Genomic DNA, 23,386 nt, shown 5'->3' with positions numbered 1-23,386 from the left:
TTTATGCACATGTACCTTTTGAAGCCGATTTTATTTCGTCTTTTTAATTCTACACTTGAAGTCTTGATTCAAGGATGAAACATTTGAGTCGTGTTCTGAGAAAACTGGGCATAATGCATGTGCATAAAGTGCAGTCCGCATAGGCTAATCAGGGGCGACATTTTCCGCCTTAATTGGATTTTTGCTAAGAAGAGACTTAATTTAAACGAAACATACCATAAAAGCGGAAAGTGTCGTCCCTGATTAGCCTGTACGGACTGCACAGGCTAATCTGGGACGACACTTTACGCACATGCATTATGTCCCGTTTTCTTAGAACACGACTCATTTGGCCTTCTGTAGAGCTTCATCCTGTAGCACAACTTCTGCTACAAGCTCGCAGATTTTAACCAAAAGTAATCATTTGTAAATTAAAAAGGAACGAATATTGTTAAAAAAACAGCAACATATTTTTTAAACATTAAATAAATATAAAGCAAACGTTCATAAGAAATGAGAATCCTTACAAATTTAGTTTACCAAGTGCTTCAAGCTAAAGTTGAGATGAATAAGCACACTAGTGAATACGTTGTGTTGGCTTCATCATCTGGATACTGTTTTCATGTTCTAAGTCATGTTCTAAGTCATGTTCTAAGACATTTGACTGAATGCATGTGCGTCAAGTGTTGTCCCAGATTAGCCTCGGAAGTCAACACAGGCTTACTAATGACGGCATAGTCCGCTTTTATGAAATTGTCCCAGATTAGCCTGTGGGACAGCATATGCCGATAAAGTACAAAACTTTACGCACATGCATTAAACCCTGTTTTCCCAGAATGTGGTCCAAAGTATTCCTAAATTCGAGAATTAACACTATATTCAAACATTTATATGTTCATTTACATAATGTAGCACTTTCAAAATATAACGTCAACATAAATTACCACAACATGTATGACATCCATGATACATTAATCTTAAATCCACGAGAGCTATAACTTTACACAAATTGACTGTTCGCGCACACTTGATGTCATCGTTGCTTTTATGGTCAACAATATCTTCATATTAACATATTCTTTAACATCTTCACTAAGATCGTGATGAGCATCGTTTGAAATATAGATAATATTTCTTATCACTAATATCAAATTCGTCTTCAAAATCATCACCAAGATCATGTTTTCGACGCTTAAAATGATCAACACATTTATCTTCAAAATCTGTATTTGTATTATCCAGATCATCGTCAACCAGATCGACGTTAATAAATTCTCGATATCATCATCAATATCAGCGTTAACACCATCACCTAGCACAAAACTCACCAGCGTCGTGCAAAATGGCATCGTGGCTTGTCCGCGTATTGTAACTCAAGATGAGCCCTGTATACTCTTAAGGATGAGTTATCACGCTCGCTAATGAGACCACAAAACCGTGCGTACGTTGGTGACGTACAGTATAATTCTTTGCCACACTGCGCGAATGAGCACGCTGATCCGGAGCTACACTGGTCGCAAATTACTTAATACACCTTTTCGCACGACGTGACTCGACATTTATCGCCAAAACATCATCAATGTGACCATCAACCTCAACCTCCTTTTTGTAGGCCGCCTTCAATCAAAACATTCATGTTGCCTCGTGCGGCACACGCCTTACGACTGGTGAAACATATACAGAACGACTCACGTCAAGGTCATTTAACAAACGAGTACAAACCCCACGAGATTCTACAATACCCAAATGAAAATACAGAAACAATTTTCAATAACAACAGACTACCAACAAATGACTGGATTCAAATGCGGCATGAAACACGGTGACTTCGACCCAGTTACCGGAACCCGGTGAGCGTCACGGAATGTTCTAGCGCTTTCCGCCGTAAGGACGCTATACTGGTCCCTCGCCACGCGTCGCCGATGTCCTGTATTCCACATGAGGCCATCTGGGAGCCGGATAGCGAGGTAGGCGGACTTGGGGAGGCCGACGTCTGAAGCTGAAGGCCGTAGTTCGTGCTGTACGCGTTGCCGTTCGACATGGACATTGACGTCATCGAAATGTTGTTGGCGAGCGACGCTGCAGCGTTCATGTGGTCGAAGCCTGTCACCTGACCGGAGAACGCCTGTGAGATCCCTGAAATTGAAAGCGTTACCTTAAGAATAACAAATAACTTTATATCCTGAAAATGTAAATAAAACAATTATTTTGACAACGTGTTACTTATCATAATTGAAAATTTGAATCATACATACCAAACAAAAACAACAAATAATAAAAACAATTCAACTGAGGAAAATCATTACAACCAGACATCCGAGGAACAACATACGACGAAGACATAGTTCGTGTGTCTAATAAGTAGAATTTCCTTAGTACTAGTATCATAATGCAACATGTACATTTATTATATACATGTGTATATTCTTACCAAAAATAATCGGGTACTTGCAGTATAAAATACAACTGCTGGGTAAGAAATCAGTTGATTACAGAATGAAGTCAGTCCCAGCATTCAACGGCTGGGAAAGCAGGAGTAGGAAAGCAGGACTATTTTAATGTGTTATGAGTTGTAAATATCCGTGACGTTCCTAGCGTTTGTAGGAAATCACGTTCTAGTTTTTGGACACGCACACGACTGTGTACCAAACATGAATATTCAGTTTGTTTTATTACTTATTCATATTGTACCGGGGAAGATGGTTTATTGGTTCTCAGTAGGCTCAAACCACCAAACCACCCAACCACCATTCAAGTACTGCGGTCCGGCAGGGATCTAACCCGCGATTAGCAGTGTATGCGGTTATTGTAAATTCACATGTAACACTTTCTGGATATTGACATTTTAGTGTTTCTATTTTGATCTATGTCGAATTTCCTCATACTTTACAATAACATGTTATTATCAGTGTTTACAAAACAACGTTTTCAGTGTTTGATATACGTGTACGCTTACGAAGACACCACTTCTAAGTTGTAGCGTAATTTTATAAAAACAGCTGTCGCTAGGACGACATGTTTGAAATGCTGACAGTTTTCGAAAGCTGCTATAAGAATCGATAAAAATGCCAATATTTGTCTTTGCACATGACGTACAAATATTAATAATAATAATAATAACAACAACAGCAACACTTTTTTATTTATCATAAAGGTGATATACATTCCTATAAAAAAATATGAAATACAATTTCCATAAACTAGACATGATTCCCTGCTGACCCGGATGCTCCCGTATTACTGGTTTGTCTCAAATCTCCAATAAAGCCGAAATAAAAGGCTGATAAATACCCAAGTGCATAAATTTACATGTAGGTTAATATGAATAATAATATAAATAAATAAATATTGTAGTACATATATAATAATAATTTTATATTTATCATAAAAATATAATTGCCTAAATATGAAATTGTGAAAACTATCATTTGTATAACTTGTTATATTAGATTATCCATAGTTAAGTCGTGACAACTGATACTATGTTTATCAAAGATGTGCGAAAGGCATACTTTGTAAAACAACTTGTATTATCATCCTGCAATGGGAGTCAGTGACCCGAGTAGATGGATGGTTTTTAGCTGTTTTTGGATGTAAGTTGGGTGCCACACTGAAGTAATTATATTGTTATTTGCCTCTGGATGCAATGGGTATTATTTTATTTATATTTTGTATACTATATTGATAGAAATAACGATTTTAAAAAAGAAAGAAAAAGAAAAAAAGAATATATTTGTGTGATCTGCAATACCTTGTGATTAATTCTTACGTTATGTTTGTACAACCAAAACTGTTTAGCTGTACATTTTTGGAACGAAATAATGGTACCTTGTCTGGGTAGAGTTGGGAAGGCGAGGTGGCTTGCATTGAGGGACTGGGTCATCTGACCTCCCCACCGGGTGTCGGGCGGGTACAGGGAGCAAAGGGGGTCGTTCATGGCCCCGAACGGCGACAGGCCCGCCGTCGGCATCAAGGCGCCTGGTGTCCGGAACACGTTTGTCGTCTTCTTGCGCTTCTTCCACTTTGCGCGTCGGTTTTGGAACCATACCTGAAGTAGCGAGGACTGATTCAAGATAACCTTTAAGATTTTTTTTCTATTTGTGTGTTTCATCAAATCGACCCATTCTAACGAACATTAGAAGACCATGACGGATCAAGATCGCTCACTCGAGTAACGTTCTTGTTCTTATATGGTTACGTTATTCCACGATATAGCAATTTCAACAGTTCTCGGTCATAGAAACGACAATTGTGCGGATAACAAGATAGTTCGATTCTTCGCAATTTGTCACGCCGGGCAAAATCTACATCGGTTGGAATGGTTCAGCGAACGAGAAACGTTCAAATATATTGAGTACAAGTGGATGAAAGGGTTTAGCAAATATATTGTGTATACGACTAAAGAAGAGTAAGAATTCGTCATGATGTTAATTTGTTTTCCTATGTGTGGTTTGTGCTGACGTACTTTTAAACAGTTCTCATATCAAATTGACCGTAAACAACACAACTGTTGTGTTTTTTTAAATGTAGATCATCACGAACATACGATCTTTTTTACAGTTTGATGTTATTGTGAATTAACATCAGAATGTTTGTTGTCTTATTATCGAAAAGAAGTCATTTCTTATAAAACGTTTGCGTGGTATGTTCTGGCGTACTTACTTACAAATCTATAAATTTACAATAAACAAAAAAACTGTTTAAAGGTGATATGTTCGTGATAATGTCGTTTTCATAAAACAAATGAAAGCAGTGATTTAATATTTTACCTTTTTCGAATATGAGACAAAAGAAATACGCGTTAAATAAATTAGAATTTACTTAATTAAAGATATTCGCGAACAACTCAAATCCATTATTCGGCACGGGTTCTAAAGTCCTGCATAACGTGCGTATGTTATTGCGACAAACACAGAGCTTGTTGAACGAACCTGTCAGTTTGCACAGCGCACGTGGACGGCAGGAGAGAGCGCCCATCATGAAGTGTTGACTTTTGGACGTATAGATGACACAGTTTGATCTAGATACACGGTGGTTACAGAAATACAATATTAATTAAATAAAATCCCATTTCAATGTTTGTCTATCCGTTTAGCCGAAGCTAATAATGGCGTTTAGGCAACGTAGTTGTTTGTTCAGTTATCGATACAGTCGAGTCCACACTGCGACCGAGAGCCATCTATTTCGCGAACAGTCTTTTTAAAGCGAGACTATATGATTTTGTCAAATATTTATGAATTTATATACGATGTGTAAAAACCTTATTATACATATATTTCAATATAAATGAAAATAAAAGTTAAGAAGAACATGTGTCGAAAATGCGAAATAAGCCAGATATTTAATTCTGAAATAAAAAATGACTGTACAGTCGAATTCGCTAACATGTATATAATGGATGAACGATGTGAATCTAAATTAAGTTTTACGGATCATTTTAAGTTCCTGCAACGATATCTATTCATACGACACACGAGCACTAACTCCGATCCTAATAAAAAGACGAATGCTTCGGTTATTGTAGGAACATATTACGAAATATCTTCGTCACAATCGGCTCGGGGCGCTTATTTGTCTTTGCTTAATTTTATGAAATTCGTCTTCAATGTATATTTTTTCTTGTCTATTTTGTGTTATTGTAACATATTTTTATCAATATATAACAATTTTTTACATATACAAATCGTATAGTCTCGCTTTAAATCATCGCGGGCTGTATTTACGATATAATAAACTTTTCAGAGAATAATACATTGTGAGCATGCACCAATATCTATATCAACTATCACTAAGTTATTCAGTTGTTGTATGCATGTCTCATTCATTTTTTTTATTTCAAAACGCCTCTTTGAAATTGAGATTTACTTAAGTGATTTTAAACCTAAACTTGTCGTACGATCAATAAAAGAACCGGACCTTAGTGCCTCTTTGGTATCTCTTTGGTAATCCAACAGATGGGCTCTGGCGCAATCGTGATTCAGCGACTATCTCCGGAATCCTCCTTTAGATAGACTTTATGGAAAAAATCGTCTGCTGATCCAGAGTGGATCTGGCGAGAATATCTCAATATGGTGATCCACCACGAAGATATATATCAGTGAATGTTAGACGTCTCCGGGAAAAACAAACAGCCTATATTAATGCTATCAATATTGACAATGCTCTTATAGTATAGTCTAGTTATTGCGTAGATATTTGGATACGTTGGATATAAACTAAATACACGTCCACTTAATGAGTATGTTTCATTTCAAATATAGCTTAAAATTCAATCAAGTACACCAAGAAAGAGATGAATATAAAAATAAATACAAAATAAACTACGCTATATTGCTGTTGTTATTTTATTAACACTTTGCTCGTAACCGCCCTACAAAATCGACGAACGCGAATTCAGACGCCGGGAAACGGATTCCGTCACGCGATGCGCACTAACTAGGCAAGGCCCGGGGGACGGGTTTTCGTCTTTAAGAAATTAGCTGTCATTTTCAACCAATAACAAGGATCAACGGGTGACGTCCCCAGAGACAATTCGAATATCGGCAGTCACGGAAGCTTGGAATACTTTAGAACCGAGAATCTTCTGTCATCTGTGAAACTGACTACAAAACATACGTCGAACGATAAACACTGCAATACTACTACTACTGCTACAACAACAACAACTACAACAACAACAACAACAACAACAACTACTACTACTACTACTACTACTACTACTACTACTACTACTACTACTTTTACTACTACTACTACTACTACTACTACTACTACTACTACTACTACTACTACTAATACTACTACTACTACTACTACTACTACTACTACTATATACAACTACTACTACTATTAAAAAATATATATATATAATAATATTAATAATAATAATAATAATAATAATAATAATAATAATAATAATAATAAAATAATAATAATGATAATAATGATAATAATAATACCTATATAATACCTATATAACATTATCGAGGGTCTTTAAACTACATGTAGAACATCTTTGGCTGCTTCTTAAGTTTATAATATGCTTTCAACTTTCATGCAGTGCGTCTTCCGGGCGGTGTTTTAGTCTATTGAGTGAGTTGAAGTGACCGCTAATATGAAATTAATTCCCGTTTATAAAGCGCTTATTTGATTCAACTGGTCACGTGCAGATACTCTAGGGATATGACCAAGGCCCGTATAAATTCAGAAATCCGAAACTAACACCGGAAGCACGCGACGTTGCTGGCTCCGCTCAGCAAACATGTAAAGTTAGCTTCGCCAAAACGCAAACATTGATTCCCGGGGCGCGTCGTAAAACGGGGAATTGTGGCAAATGTTAATATTTTCATTATAAAGGCATGAAAACCAAATCGACCACGCTTCATTCTTTCATGGCAATAATCTGCATGTTTATTAATATTGTCCCCAGAGAACCGTTCGATCTCACCTTTGTCCAAATGGACTTAACCCGTCTGGAGCCAGTGGAAAATCGAGCATTCATGGAATTCATTTATTTCATTATTTACGTACTGTTGTTAAGATTCTCTTGTTGTTTTTCTTCTTCAAACAACACCTGGTCATTTATGGTTTCGCATGGCATGAATTGTTAATAACAAACTGAATGCTTACATTTCAAAACTTGTTTGTGAACTCTTTCTTAACCAAGCAATGCTACAGTGATTTTAATAAATGTTCTTTGTTTTAGAAGTTAACGAGCACACATTTTAAGAGATTTACAGCTGAAAATATGTTATTATTGTTGTTGCTGTTATTTTTTCAACTCAATGAATTTTAAAATGTGATCAAACGCTATGAAAACATTTATGTTCAGTAACTAGTACAGGCAAATATAATTAAAATATAAAAAAAAACAATTTTTCTTCGTGAATTTTAACTTGTTTCAAATATACAAAAAAAGTTCTTTTGTTTACAAAAAAACCATAAACAATCGAAACGATTTTCAAGTAACTTTTTTACTAAAATTGTGAAAATCTCTACGAAATTATAGAATGTATAAAACACGTATTTTCACCTTTCTTACCTTAAAAGGCACATTTTCAAAGATTGACACAGTTTCAAAGATTGACACAGTTTTTTAGTATTGTGAAGCGAAATAACTATTTACTTGATTCTATCAATAACTGTTCATAAGAAAGCATTTAAATAAATAAAGCGCGTTTGCAAGGCATTCGATGAGAACGTTTTGTAAGTTTATGTTCCCATTGAAATTGTTGAAAATCATACAAACATATTCATGCTATTTATTCAAAAATATTCTAAGCTTGGTCTCTAGTTCGAACCCTGGTGGGAGATACCAGGGGCGGTACAGGATTTTGGGTAAGGGGGTAAGCGGGCTATTTAACTATTACGAACCGTTCAAGATTTGAACCCTGAAAAAATCAAGGTAACACCATAAAACTGACACAAAACACAGGTGTTATTGTATTTCTACATAGAGAAAAGTTGCTGCAACGAATAGCAAGTAAAATAGCAAAGTCGTCATTCAAATAAGACGGCGTTAGTAAAAAAAGGTCAAACCTTGGAAAGTTTTAGATGTGAGGCGTATCCGCACCACCCTCTACTCTAAATCCGCGTTAGAATGCATTTAATATTTGTACATGTTTTCTACTTTTCCGTTACATGGTACTTGAGCTCTTTAGGTCTAATTTACTTTCTAAAGTTAAAACACGAACAGGCACATTAAAAATATAGTTATGGGTCATTTTGAGTCGTGGCAGAGACGTAGAAAACAGTTACCGGTATCTACGTCTCTGGTCGTGGTTATATAGATCGCGTGAAATCAATTGATTCAAAGTTCGCACATAATGCAGTTCGTGCCGGTAAAACGTTTTAATTAAAGGGGCCTTTTCACAGATGTTTGCATGTATTGAAGTCTGTCTTTAAATGCTTTATATTGATAAATGTAAACATTTGATCTTAAAAGCTCCAGTAAAAAAGGAATAAAATTAAAGAAAGAAAAAAAAAGTAACCCTCAACTGGGCACGAACCACTGAGTTAAAGTCTATCGCTTACACAACTCGACCATCTGCGCTCATACAATGAGTGATGAATTTTATAATATATATAAGCAATTTTCGGAGTATCGAACAATTTAACAAACAAAACTCTCCAAATTATTTAATCGTTTCGCGTTGCGACGCTTTATAATTGTCATATTTTTAAATCGTCAAAAGATGCATGTACTTGATATTTTAGAGCATGGCAAATGTTCAGAATTACTGTTCCCTCCCAAATAGCATAACTACAACAAACATTTGCAAATCTGAAACAACTTTTTTTCAATTTCAAAACGTGAAAAGGCCCCTTTAAAGGGGCCTTTTCACAGTTTTTGGCATGTTTTGAAATAAGTCATTAAATGCTTTATATTGATAAATGTAAACATTGGATCGTAAAAGCTCCAGTAAAAAATCAAGAATAAAATTACAAAAAAGGAAAAAAAAGTAGCCGAAGCTGGACTCGAACCAGTGATCCACGGAGTCCTGGAGTAACCTGGAGTAAAAAAGCATTAGCCCGCTCGGCTATTCTGCCAAGCATACTTCGTTAAAGTATTTTATGCATTATATCAGCAATCTTCGTAATTTCACAAAATTTAACGACAACAACAGAACCCACCAAATTATTCAATCGTTTCGCGTTGAAACGCTTTATAATTTTTAGGTTTTTAAATCATCAAAAGATGCATATATTGGCTATATTAGACCATGGTAAATGTTCAGTAATACTGTTTCCTCACAAATATCATAACTAAAACGAAAATTTGCGAATCTGAAACAACTTTTTTTCAATTTTGTCAATTTACCAAACCGTGAAAAGATCCCTTTAAGACACCATAAGTTTGATGATCAAAAATTCTACAAAAGCAGATAAATGTTGAAATTCATCATAACTCGATACAAATATTATAACGCTCTTTTTTTGCACTCCTCTTTTATTTCGTTTTGCACTCCTCTTTTTCTAACTTGTTCCCTCGATTAAGTAAGTCTTTCCCACGACATAGCAAACTCGTTCCAACGATTGGCAAGTCATTCCTTCGAGTAAGTATGTCGTGGGAACGAGATAGATAAAAGTGGAATGCAATTTAAAAAGAGGAGTAAATGTCACTTCTATTTCACCGTACGCACCCGGATAATCCTAACGAAGTTTATAAACCGTACCACGGTTCAAACATGGCGAAGGACAAAACGTTATAGCTTTGTTTTTTATAACTAGTGTCTTTATAAATGGGCGTTTTGTTTCAAATAATATGATGTAATATTGAGCAAGCATTGTGTTGATACACGAAATATTGCAGAAGAAAGCAAAACATGCACTTAAAATGTTTGTAAAAAATCTTTAAAACTACTTAGAGTCTTTCAATGTCCATATAATACCGTTGCCTTAAAGATGATGGGTACTCATTGAAAGACCCGTTTAAAAAATCCCACTGCATGTGAACGCAAAGAATAACAAAACCATCATACTCTGAGAAGTGGGGAAATACCTTATTATTGGTGGCAAATAACCAAATGCAGTGCCTTCGTGAAAATGATACAAACCTGACAAAGGCACAAAACCCGATGTATCAATACATAACTGATCAATATTACACAAAACATTAACTATTTTGTGCAAAAAAAAACATAATGGACAAGCATACAATCATATTCGTATTATCATCAGTGAATGGCGGCGCCAGTCGTTATATTCACCCCTTATAACCAATAAGGGTTAACAAAGGACTGCTACAAGAACACAGAAGCACTATTAACAAAGGACTGCTACAAGAACACAGAAGCACTAACCGACGTTAATCTGTGATTTATTTATATCGTCGGGTAATCGTGCTATTTAAAAAAAAATCAAATATCAAACCCAAAGACATGACAGTTTAGTTTTTATATTTATTTTGCATTTTGTTCGGTATTTTCCTTTTTGCGTTCTCCATCGGACCCGTTAACATATCCTTTGGTAAGTCTAAAAAAGTTCACTTCAATGCAACATTACGGAAGTGACATTTTTGGCGTTTCTACTCAAAACATATATCATTTACACGATGAAAACCAGAAAAAAAACAACAATTGCATGCTTCGCGTGTGTGTCCGCCATATTTGAACTGCGTTAGTCTTAGTCATATACAGGTGACTGACAAATGGAAAACTAAAACGAATATGTTGACTGCAGTCCCGAGATATTGTTGACTTTTTGAAAAAGTTTACACGCAAAATATTGGATTACTTTATAAACTATTCGAGTTAATCAAATAGAGAAACAAATAACATTCAAAATCGAACATATACAGCACTATTTGTCTTTTTCGTGCGACATTTCATATCCGCCGATTATTCATTCAGTGCGGCCACATCAAAGGTTGCCCAAACACAATGGCTTGTAAAGGAATGCCAATGCTTATAGATGATAAAGCAAACAGAAGTGACCCAGACATTTCGCGACTTCCGGAGATTTAAGGAGCTGCACCGTACAAGTGGTTGCGTTTTTATAAGAGCTTTTCGGCTTCCAAAATTGCGAAAATCAAACAGGGTGTGGTTATATATAATTAAATAGAAAACAAAACTTGCTCATGTGATACATGAATTATATTGTGTTTTTGTTATTGGATATTAAGAACAAGGAAACGATGGTGTTTCCAATTTCAAGAAAGATTTACTTTTTACAAGATGGAAAACTTAAGATATCAGCACCAAAAATGGTTGACATAAGTTCCCAAATTATATTTTTTAAACAAAATGAATATTCTTATTGATTTATTTAATGTTTCGGATGTAAAAGTTTTAATAAATTTGTATTCAGATCTATTTTTTTTTAATTTTATTGCGGTCATGTGCGGTTGCGGACTCTAAAGTACCCGGAGAAACTCCCAAAGTACAACATGTGGACAGCCTGTATATGACTATTAAAAGGAATTCACACTGCATGGTCAATATTTTGAGACTTAATTGAGGAGATCTAGACATTCTAATGATCTAGTCGGGGTAGGAATACTCCTGTTTTACCTCATTTCCGCTCCCATTCCGCTCCCACACACACACAAAAATCCAGTTTTGGAAAAACTGGTCCTCAAACATGTGTGTAAAGTGTCGTTCCAGATTATCTGTGCGGACTGCACAGGCTAATCTGGGACGGCACTTAACACACATGCATTAAGCCTAGTTTTCCAGAATGAGGTTTAATCACTTCCTTCACCCACCTGGACGCGGGACTCTGTGAGCCCGATCCTCAAAGCAAGCTCCTCCCTCATGAAGATGTCCGGGTAGTGCGTCTTGGCGAACGAGCGCTCCAGTTCGTTTAGCTGCGCGGGGGTGAAGCGCGTCCGATGGCGCTTCTGCTGAAAACAAAAAGTACAGTCCGGATGAGACAGGCAGTACAAAAACTTCGACGACTAAAGCTGATGATGATTATGCAAAGGGTGGTGGTGGTGATGATTTTTATTTTCAGTATTTATTATTATTATTATTATAATTAAATATCCAATACGATTGTAGTAGTTTAAACGCACCCATTTGTAACCAAGAAATCATTGATAGTATACATCACTTGAAATCAAATCGTTCAGGGGGCCCTGACGGAATTTGTGTTGAAATGTATAAATTTACTATTAATGATATATTGCCCTTTTTAAATCCACTTTTTAATGAAATTTTTGATTCTGGTATTTTTCCTGAAAATTGGAGCGATAGCATAATTACTCCACTACACAAAAAAGGATCTATTAACGATCCTAATAATTACCGTGCTATCTCACTTATAGATTCTATATGTAAAATCTTTTGTCATATATTAAGTAATAGATTGACCATATGGTGTGATACTTTTGGTGTTATAGATGAGTCACAAGCAAGGTTTAGAAAACAATATACAACATCAGATAACATTTTTACATTAATGGCGCTCTGTCAAAAATATTTATCTAAGAAAAAAGGTCGTTTTTATTGTATTTTTGTAGATTTTGCAAAAGCATTCGACAGCATACAACATCAAAAACTGTGGAATGCTTTTGCACGAAAAAATGTTAATGGTAAATTTTTGGTTATTATTCAATCGATGTATAGCAAGTTAAAATCATGTGTTAAGGTTAATAACAGATTGACGGAATTTTTCCCATGTAATATTGGAACCAGGCAGGGCTGTATGGCCAGTCCCATAATTTTTTTCTATTTTCATAAATGACTTAGTTACATATCTGCACTCAAAATGAGATCATGGTACATATGTTTCTGAAGATAAATGAGTTAATTGCTTCAATGTTTGCTGACGATGTTTCCAGTTTCTCTGATTCCATCATACGTCTGCAAAGGCAAATTAATTTAATTGAAAAATTCTGTAAATATGTTGATATGAAAATCAATCTTGATAAAACAAAAATCATCTTATTTAGAAATGGCGGTGTTGTTAAACAAATTGAAAAATGGACATATTGTGGAGAAAACATTGATATTGTATCATCTTATAAATATCTTGGTGTTCATTAAACGCCAAAACTTCTTTGGTCAAAAACTCAAGAAATGTTAGCATTGCAAAGTATAAAATCAATTGCTTGTATATTTAGATATCAACGTAAATTTGGTCATTTAAGTTCTGTAGATATTTTTAAAGTTTTTCATGCCATGATTAAACCTATACTTTGTTACGGGTCCGAATTATGGGGCTATTCATATGTAGATAAAATTGAAAAAGTACAAATACAATTTTGTAAACAATATTGTAATTTACCGCAAAACACACCTGATATCTTAGCTTTAGGAGAATGTGGTAGACTTCCTTAATGTATAACATATATGTCAAATTGCATCAAGTTCTGGTTGAAAATCACCCGTATGGAAAATCATAGATACCCGAACCAGTGTTATAAAATGTTAAAAGATTTAGATGATGCAGGTAGAAGGACGTGGGCTAGTCATATCAGAGAATTACTATTTAGTTATGGATTTGGTTATGTTTGGTTTGCTCAAGGTGTTGGGCATGAAGACAATTTTATACATCTGTTCAAAACACGATTGTTATCTTCAAGTATGGAAATCAAAAATTGGCAATTGTCCTAAAGCATTTCATTATAGATTTTTTTAAACTGATTTGTACTGTGAACCATATCTGAATATAAATATGTCTTTTGTTTTAAGGAAAACTTTGTCAAGTTTCCGTTGCTCAGCGCATGATCTCATGATTGAGAAAGGTCGACATTTATCAACAGATAGACATTTAAGATTTTGTCCATTATGTGTAAAAAATAATATAAGCGTAGTTGAAGATGAATATCATTTCTTTTTTGAATGTAATGAATACGAAACATTTAGGCAAACATTCTTCAAACCTGACTGGTTAAGAAACCGATCTCATCAAATGTTTTATGCTATCTTATGCTTAAAAGATGAACATAATATAATAAGGATTGCTAAGTTTTTGCATAAGTTGCTTGTGAGAAGAAAAGAAATCTTAAACATACATACTTGAATATATTTTTGTAAGGCTCTATCCAACATTTTAATCATGTGTATCACTTCAGAAACTTTTTTGCTTAAATGTTCTGAAATGTATGATTATATGATTATGTATCACTCTGCCTGATATATTTTGTAAATGCTGTATTATGGGCCGGTGGCCTATATTACTTAATAAAACATGTCTATGTCTATGTCTATTATTATTATTATTATTATTATTATTATTATTATTATTTTTATTATTTTTATTGTTATTAAATTGTTATTGCTTCTGCTGTTGTTGTTATTGTTGTTGTTCTATTGCTGCTGTTGTTGTCTTTGTCTAATTTGTAAAAATTAGCAGTTACACACTTGTATGTGAAGTTGGAAAAAGGAATCTCGGAATAAACTGTGTTTTTTCAACAATTTTTACTCGCAGAGTTACTTATTTTATTAATTATTTTTTATAAAGTATAAGTTAAATATTTACTTGCATGTGCAATGGCATTATATCAATTGATAAAACTGGATAGTAAATTTGATTTTTGTTATCCTTAAAAATGAACCATGCGTGCATTAAAAATTCACTAAAATGATATAGGAAAAAAATATTATCATGAACAGGTATATAAACGTATAGACACAATATTACAAAAATACATTCTCAACATGAGGCAACAGTTCTGTTTGAGAAAATCTCCCAAACGATGTTCATTTTTAAGTATTGATGTCTTATTCCAACTCACAAAATACAATGTTTGATGACGACGATGACGATGACGACGACGATGATGATGATGATGATGATGATGATGATGATGATGATTACCTGTTTTGACGGTTTATCATCCCCGAGGTCTCCTGGTGACCCCTGATCATGGTATGTCCCCAGGCCCGTGTCGTCCGACTTGCTCCCCGGGCTTAAGGGATCCCCTTCGGACTTCAAGCCTGAATAAACAGCAATTATACGGTAAATGAAAGACATGCATCAGCTAACACATCTTTCAAGTCCATTGTATTGATATAAGTGTAATAAAGTACTGCCCCGCGCATTTCCAAGTGGCAATGTGGTGCAAGCTGCTCAGATTTATATAACACATATATACGTGTGGCTTTTTTGCCTTGTAATCTAGATTTGCTTTCATATACAATGTAAAACATAATTTATTGAACATGGTGATAACAGGATATTATTAGACATAAAATTAGACAAGCAAAGGCTATATAGCACTACAGTCCAAACATGTCATTGCAAGTGGCCATTGGAAACGACTCGCATTAAATGCAGCCCGTACATTGCACAGTGTACACACACACAATGATCTGTTTAGATGTGAATTTCTGAATGACTTGTATTCATATGCAGTTTTGTTATTGATATAATACTAAAATATTAGCGATTCGAACGGCGATTTAAATATTGTTCACGCTCTGTAAAAACGGGGATGAATGCATGTGCGTAAAGTGTCGTCCCATGTGCGTAAAGTGTCGTCCCATGTGCGTAAAGTGTCGTCCCATGTGCGTAAAGTGTCGTCCCATGTGCGTAAAGTGTCGTCCCATGTGCGTAAAGTGTCGTCCCATGTGCGTAAAGTGTCGTCCCAGAATAGCCTGTGAAGTCCTCATAGGATATTCAGTGACGACACTTTCCGGAATTCCTTTATGGAATTGTTCTTTGTAAAGAATTATTTTCTTTGCAAAAATACGGTTTATGTGACACGCCCCTGCTATCCTCGGAAGAATGCACATGCTAATTTGGAACGACACATGCATTACGCCCTGTTTTCCGAGAGCGAGACTCATATGAGTCGCGTTCTAAGAAAACTGGGCATAATGTATGTGCGTAAAGTGTCGTCCCAGATTAGCCAGTGCAGTCCGCACAGGCTAATCAGGGACGATAATTTCCGCCTTAATTGGATTTTTTCTAAGAAGAGACTTCATTTAAACAAAAAAAAAACTTAAAAGCGGAAAGTGTCGTCCCTGATTAGCCTGTGCGGATTGCACAGGCTAATATGGGACGACACTTTACGCACATGCATTACGCCCTGTTTTCACAGAGCGAGGCTCATATATATTTTACCTGTGGTTGTATCTTAAATGGGGGCTTAAACGAACGTGTACAAATTGCATTGAACATTGTCACAACATTTTATTAGAAAAGATTTGTTGCGCTTATTTGATAATATACAATTCAAATCGGAAATTCGATACCTGATGAATTAAGATTTAATATATAAAAAATCACATTTAAGCAAAATATTAACGCATTGTGATTTTTAATGTTGAACTGCTATAGATTTTATACACGAAATATACAGTCTCATTTAAAAGTTTCTTATTCAATTTTGATTAATATATTGAACGCAAATAAAGAACAATGTATCGATTTGTAAACGATTGAATACATAATACATTGAATATTGTGAATGCATAAAATAAAAAATAAAATAAAAAAATCGCAAATATCGAAGTTCCAATAATGAATTATAAACGATACTGTCATGGTAATCATTTAATTTTTACAATTAAAGGGCTAAAACTACGTCGGCAAAAATTGGGATTCCTATTGCACGATGAATAATTTATATAATAGGAATACATACACACACAAATGTACACTTAAAAACAACAACAACAATAGGCAAAGAAAAGCTGTGAATTGACTATATTAAACAGTAGCTAAATAAAAATAAACACAAAAAGCACATACGTTGGTAAAATGAAAAAAAAAGCAGTAATCAATGGTCAACAAGTAAACGACGTTACCGACGAGATTCAGTATCTCAAACTGCATTAGCACTATGTTTCATTATATTATGTTTTAACCCATTTAAGCCTATTGGACTCTCCTATCCTTCTAAACTGGATCAATTTATTTCCAAAATTAGGGATATCTAGTACATTTATTTCTATATTTAGAATATTTCTTACAGAAATTATTTAAGCAAACAGCGCAGACCCTGATGAGACGCCGCATCATGCGGCGTCTCATCTGGGTCTACGCTGTTTGCCAAAGCCCTTTTTTCTAGACACTAGGCATAAATGGGTTAAACATTAATACTTGTTAGTATTTATATCTGATGTGCAGATTTTGAAGAATACTCTCCAGTTCAATGTTTGGTTCCTTAAAACAAAAGAACCCGTGTGCTTTGTTTTGCGTTTATTTAATATTTTACGACAAAAAATAACAACAACAAAATACATGACTACTGCAATCTATATTATATCACGTGAAATTATATTTAACGTTGAAATGAAAAAAAATAATTAAGCTTTGAAATATAAACCTGTTAAAGCAATAATATATTATCCGTATTTTAAAGAATTTCCATCAAAAACGCTTAAGGTGATACGCACGTAAAAATGAAATTGCATTTTAACTGTTAAATATCACCTTAACACATTTATGCCTAGCCGTCTAGAAAAATGTCATTGACAAACAGCGTAGACCCAGATGAGACGCCGCATGATCAGGCGTCTCATCAGGGTCTGCGCTGTTTGCTTAAAGGAATATCTGTAAGAAATATTCTAGATATAGAAATAAATATACTAAACATCCCTAATTTTGGAAATAAATTGATCCAATTGAGGATGGGAGAGTCCACTAGGCATAAATGGGTGTACACACTTCAATCAGTTCTTCTGGTGCGAGTCAAGAATGATTCATTTGTTTTGTTATATCGTATCATAATTTAGCAAAGCGCATTTTTGTTTCATTTTACACTCATAGTCAAATCTATACAATGCGTATTCAAGTTCGAACGAAACATTGCACGTTTTATAAAAAAATTGTTGAGCACTATGTATATTTGATGGAGGCATCTCTAATGTGCTTTAAATTGTAACTTAATTTCAGAACCATAAATTTGATCATTTATTAAATAAAACAACCTTGAATATAAATGCATTAGCCTCGATCTGGGAAAACGGGGCACGTGCGTAAAGTGTCGTCCCAGATAAGCCTTTACGTCCGCATAGGCTAATCAGGGACGACACTTTCCGCCTAGACTAGACATACGTTTAAAAGAGGTTTCCTTTATACGAAAAATTCTATATGAGCAGAAAGTGTGGACCCTAGTAAGTCTGTGAGGACTACACAGGCCAATCTGGGACGGCACTTGAAGCACATGCATTAAACTCCGTCTTATAGAGCGATGCTCAAATATTGTCTACCAACGTTGATCATTTTACCTGACATAAACATATACAAGTATACAGGACCAATCGTATTCTCCTTTTCGGAAGCAAAACGATGCTTTTTAATTTAACCCATTTATGCCTAGTGGACTTTCCCATCCTTCTAAATTGGATCAATTTATTTCCAAAATTTGGGATGTCTAGTATATTTATTTCTATATTTAGAATATATCTTACCGAAATTCCTTTCAGCAAACAGCGCAGACCCAGATGAGACGCCGCATCATGCGGCGTCTCATCTGGGTCTACGCTGTTTGTCAAGGCCTTTTTTTCTAGACGCTAGGCATAAATGGGTTAAATTAAGTATCACTTTTTCTGACTTTTTTATGAAAACGATTGTTTGGAATGAGCGCATAGCGCAAAAATACTGTCTACCATTACATGTGCACCTGCGTCTTTCGCAGATCTGAATAACACACTTCAGACTGACTATCAAGACCTTTTGACATACCAAATAATGCGCGATTATCGCATTACTATAGCAATTACCGTTTTAATCGGTAACCAACATTATAAAAAAATAAATAAATAAAAAGTAACTGTTAATCCAATTTTAATTATTCTGAATACATTAAAATATGTGCTGTGCGACCATGAAAAAAATATATAATTTTAGGCGATTTTTTTCTATTTAAATTCCATGAAATAATTGATGGGACAGCGTTTTCTTAATAGCGAACACCATGCAAACCAAGCTTAATCTATTAAAACACATTACAAGGCAAATGTATATTTTTAATTGTTCAATGTGTCTGTTTTATAACATACATACCGGAATATACGTAAAGTCATCAACAACATTAACAAATTCATTATATTATTGACAACGGCATCTCGCTCACTTTTATCCATTTTAATGAATAAAAACCCCATACATGTTGGCACAATAACAATATTATTGACAATTCCGTCATCAGTAAAGCTTCCTCGAGAATCCGTAAGATGCGTAAATGAAACGTAATAAATTGACCTTTGTGTTCATTTACTTCTCTTGCGCCCAATTTGTGCTTAATAAATATAATTATCACCATGGCGTATTAGACCTGGCGCTCTAATATGTAAATAAATAAAGCTAATAATAAGTTATACCTGTCTGCAATCCGCCGTGGCCGATATGGTCCGTCAAATCCATCGCCCCAGAGACACCGTGCATATACGACATCAAGTTTTAAATATAATAGTCTTATAGTCCGCTTTCTTTTTAATTTGTTTTGCACTTTTTGTAGATAGATGCGTTTGTTCGGAACAAGATATCGGTGCTGCTTTGGTGCCGAGATATATTAACAGAAATTACTGAACTTCAACGAACATGTCAGATTTAATAAGACGGATTCCGCGGGGAGGCTGGCTCGATTTGTTCCACGTGCGCTATTGGCTAATCGATTAACTGTTTCTGATGAATATGTATCGAGTTCTGCTGGTGGACTTCAAAAAAGAAGCGAGAACGAGTTTATAGCGAGACCGCCCCTTTCATCGCCGTGTTGACATCCGCGTATTGTTCAGTGTAATTGATCTTTTGTCGATCGTGTCAATATTGCCGCTACAATTTCGCAAGTTAACCGCTTTGGATCTGCACCCTTAGTAAACAGTTCGACTGCCGAGAGGCAGAAATGGTCCGTTCATTGACAAACAGAACTGCAGTCCGTCTATGCAACGGTGTGGCCTTTTAAACACTAGCGGCGTGTTATTTGTGGACATTTCTCATGAAATGAATTAACGTCTTTTCACAATAGGGAAAATTATATTAGGCGGATGGTTAAATGTATTATGCCTTTAATAGACACTAACACAATTTTAAATGAAATGATTTTATTTTTATTAAGACTAAATCAGTATTTTATTTGGAAATAGGCCTAATTGATCTAATACGGCTTTGACAAAACATATGATTTACAGTGCCAATCAAAGGAACCAACTTTGGGTGTATGATTTTTAAGTTGAAACTGATTTTTACCGGTGTATGAATAGGTTTTTAGGAGCTCAAATCTAAAGTTGCTATGTTTTTATAAACGATGATAAAGCAAACAATATAATGAAATGCATTTGCGGTATATATATCCTATACAAATACTGTGTCACTCCGTAATAATAAAACTGTAAATTCATCGACCTTTAATAATATTAATATAGAACAAGTGTGGACGCGTAAAGATTGTATTTGAGGTTAGAAAAGCTTACATTTATATATGTTAAACACATATGTTTCTTTCCAGAATTTAGTTTGCCTGTTAAGCAATGTGATTCATGACGTATTATAACGTATAAATATGCCGTGAAATAGTAACTATGAAAACTATAAAACGGTTAAAAAGTTTAGATTATATACGAAAACATTATTCAAGCAACATATACGCTGTATGCTAAAATCAATTTCATAATATTTTATGTAATATTGCTTAATAAAAATAGTATTTACTTTGTCGCATATAAATGAAGGTATGTGGGTGCGGATAAATACCGATTTATATTTTTTGCTCTAAACGTCTTCTCCTTGTTCCTCTTCTTCGTGTACTTGTTCCATTTTGTTCATCTAGTTCTTGTAGTTGTTGTTGTTCTTCTTCTCCTTTCTTCTTCTTCCTCTTCTTCGTCTTCTTCGTCTTCTCTTCTTTTTTTTTGCACCAGCAATAATTATAATTTATGTCGGAATAATAATAATAATAATAATAATAATAATAATAATAATTTTTATTTTTATTTTTATTATTATTATTATTATTATTATTATTAAAAATAATAATAATAATAAAAATAATAATAACAATACTACTACTACTACTACTACTACTACTACTACTACTACTACTAATATTAATAATACGGTCAATAGTGTGATAATTACAGGCATTATGATAATAATAATAATAATAATAATAATAATAATATTAATAATAATTATAACTAATAATAATAATAACAATAATAATAATAATAATTAAAAAAAATAAATAATAATAAAATTATTATTATTATTATTTTTATTATTATTATTATTATTATTATTATTATTAACAGATGGACACGTCTCTGTGACCCGATTAACATGTTTGACACGCGTGGCCACCTGCCCTTGACTCTTGTCTGCCAATAGTGCCGTTATATACTGTCAGGTCTAAGAAAACTGAATGTGCTAACTGCCAAATTCACTTCCGTATTGTAGATAAAGACGTAAGAGACGTTTGCTGAAACAAAGTCGGAAAAAACAGATTGGCATATTCTTTGATGTATTTGAAAATACTGTTGAAAAAAAAGTGTGGAAAATATTTTAAGTGCGCACATTTATTCACCGTTTCATCTGGGTTATTTACACAATTTTGCTTTTATAAAATAAACATGAAGAACAAAGATATATTACATAAGCATTCCAGGTACTGCAGTTACCCATAACTTAACTTAATACAGTAAGTGAATGCTTAATTTTTATTGAATGGCTTGTTTATCAAATAGTTTATTGAAACTCACGAATCCAACATCCAAGTGTGAGTAACGAAAACGTGATAAAAACTTTCATTTTAAGCGGACCTATTTACAGATTTGCAAAAAACCCAACAATTTGAAAGCGTTTGATAACATTATTCTTATGAAACATAATCTGAATCACACGCACGCACGCGGGCACGCACGCACACATTAAAACAGTGTATATGCAGATCGAAATAGCAGGAAGATAGAAAAACAATATATTAGTGCGAAAATACCGTTTCGTTAATGAGCATAAAAGATAATTGGTCGACTTCTCGTTAAACAAATAGAAAGACTAGAATATGATTGAGCAAAGCGTGTAAATGCAGTTTAATACAGCATTTCAATATCATATATAGGAAAGAAAGTTCCAAATAGCACTACACTTGACAAAAGTATTTGGCTATTGGCTACATAACAATCTTTATAAGACAGTGCGTCTACTTTGTTACATCGCAAACATATTGTTAAACACCAGCAGCATTTGAGTCTTTTCCACAATTTCGATTCTTTCCTACCCGCTTCGTGTTCTCATATTGCTTTCTTCCCGGAGTGACGAAATACGCGGATGAAAGTCTCTTTAATATTTAATTTCGTTTAATTATTCGATTCTACCGGTGCATGGTATGTTTGTGACCACGACATTAATTTCCGCTCTCGGTTGGACTTTGCCTTTGACGTTTCAATTATGAATTTCTTGCTCGTATATGGGCGAAAAACGGAGAAGAATTTAGTTAGGAAATTTCCTGCAGAATGAGACTGTGCTCAGAATTGTCCTGCTGTGATCAAAATCACCAGTCGGTGTAATTTACATCTATTATTTAAGGAAACAATTCCAGTGTTGTTTGATATTTTTCTATGATTTATGAGACTCACCAGCCATTACAATAGAAGACGACAATTTGTGCACGACATTTTCCAGCCTGCTAAAGATTATAAGGATATCATTTATCACCGCTTTTTATGAAAAAGATTCTAAGTAAGCCTTTTATGTCTTCTATTATTGATATTACCAGGACACGATTACCATAGTTATTGTTGTCTTTTCATTCCTTTAGTATTCACACAAATTGCTTGATTAACAAAAATGAATTCACGAACTGACCGTTCTATTCTTTGAATATTTGATGCCAATTGTCCTGTATTATAAAGCTATTGGGTCATTGGTTTGTTTTAACAGTTTCAAACGGCTAAATATTTTATAATATTGCTCTAATATGTAATCAGTTTGTCGTTGTTCAATATAAGAATTTAAATCTAAGATAACTCTTTAATTTACTTGACACAATTTATAGCGTCAGCATCATACATTATTAACT

General features: G+C 34.3%; 1 protein-coding gene across 1 annotated transcript; it reads right to left on the bottom strand.

The window, feature by feature from the left end:
- Positions 1-226: 226 nt before the first annotated feature.
- On the bottom strand, positions 227-22,950 carry LOC127878683 (homeobox protein orthopedia-like). Its single transcript, XM_052425212.1, has 5 exons — positions 22,944-22,950; positions 15,244-15,362; positions 12,185-12,322; positions 3,808-4,027; positions 227-2,115 (listed from the first exon to the last, which is right to left on the bottom strand). Exons 1-5 carry the CDS (start codon positions 22,948-22,950, stop codon positions 1,817-1,819), a joined length of 783 nt encoding a protein of 260 aa, XP_052281172.1. The 3' UTR covers positions 227-1,816.
- Between the last annotated feature and the right edge of the window lie 436 nt (positions 22,951-23,386).

Source organism: Dreissena polymorpha, chromosome 4 (assembly GCF_020536995.1).
Source record: "Dreissena polymorpha isolate Duluth1 chromosome 4, UMN_Dpol_1.0, whole genome shotgun sequence".
NCBI classification, from domain to species: domain Eukaryota; kingdom Metazoa; phylum Mollusca; class Bivalvia; order Myida; family Dreissenidae; genus Dreissena; species Dreissena polymorpha.
This window is presented reverse-complemented; position numbering and strand designations above follow the sequence as displayed.

Excerpts from the sequence above, each read along its gene's own strand:
- LOC127878683 (XM_052425212.1), bottom strand. Across the intron at positions 12,323-15,243 it reads ATGATAAACCGTCAAAACAG|CAGAAGCGCCATCGGACGCG; the intron begins GTAATCATCATC and ends TTTTGTTTTCAG. Across the intron at positions 2,116-3,807 it reads CCCAACTCTACCCAGACAAG|GGATCTCACAGGCGTTCTCC; the intron begins GTACCATTATTT and ends TTTCAATTTCAG.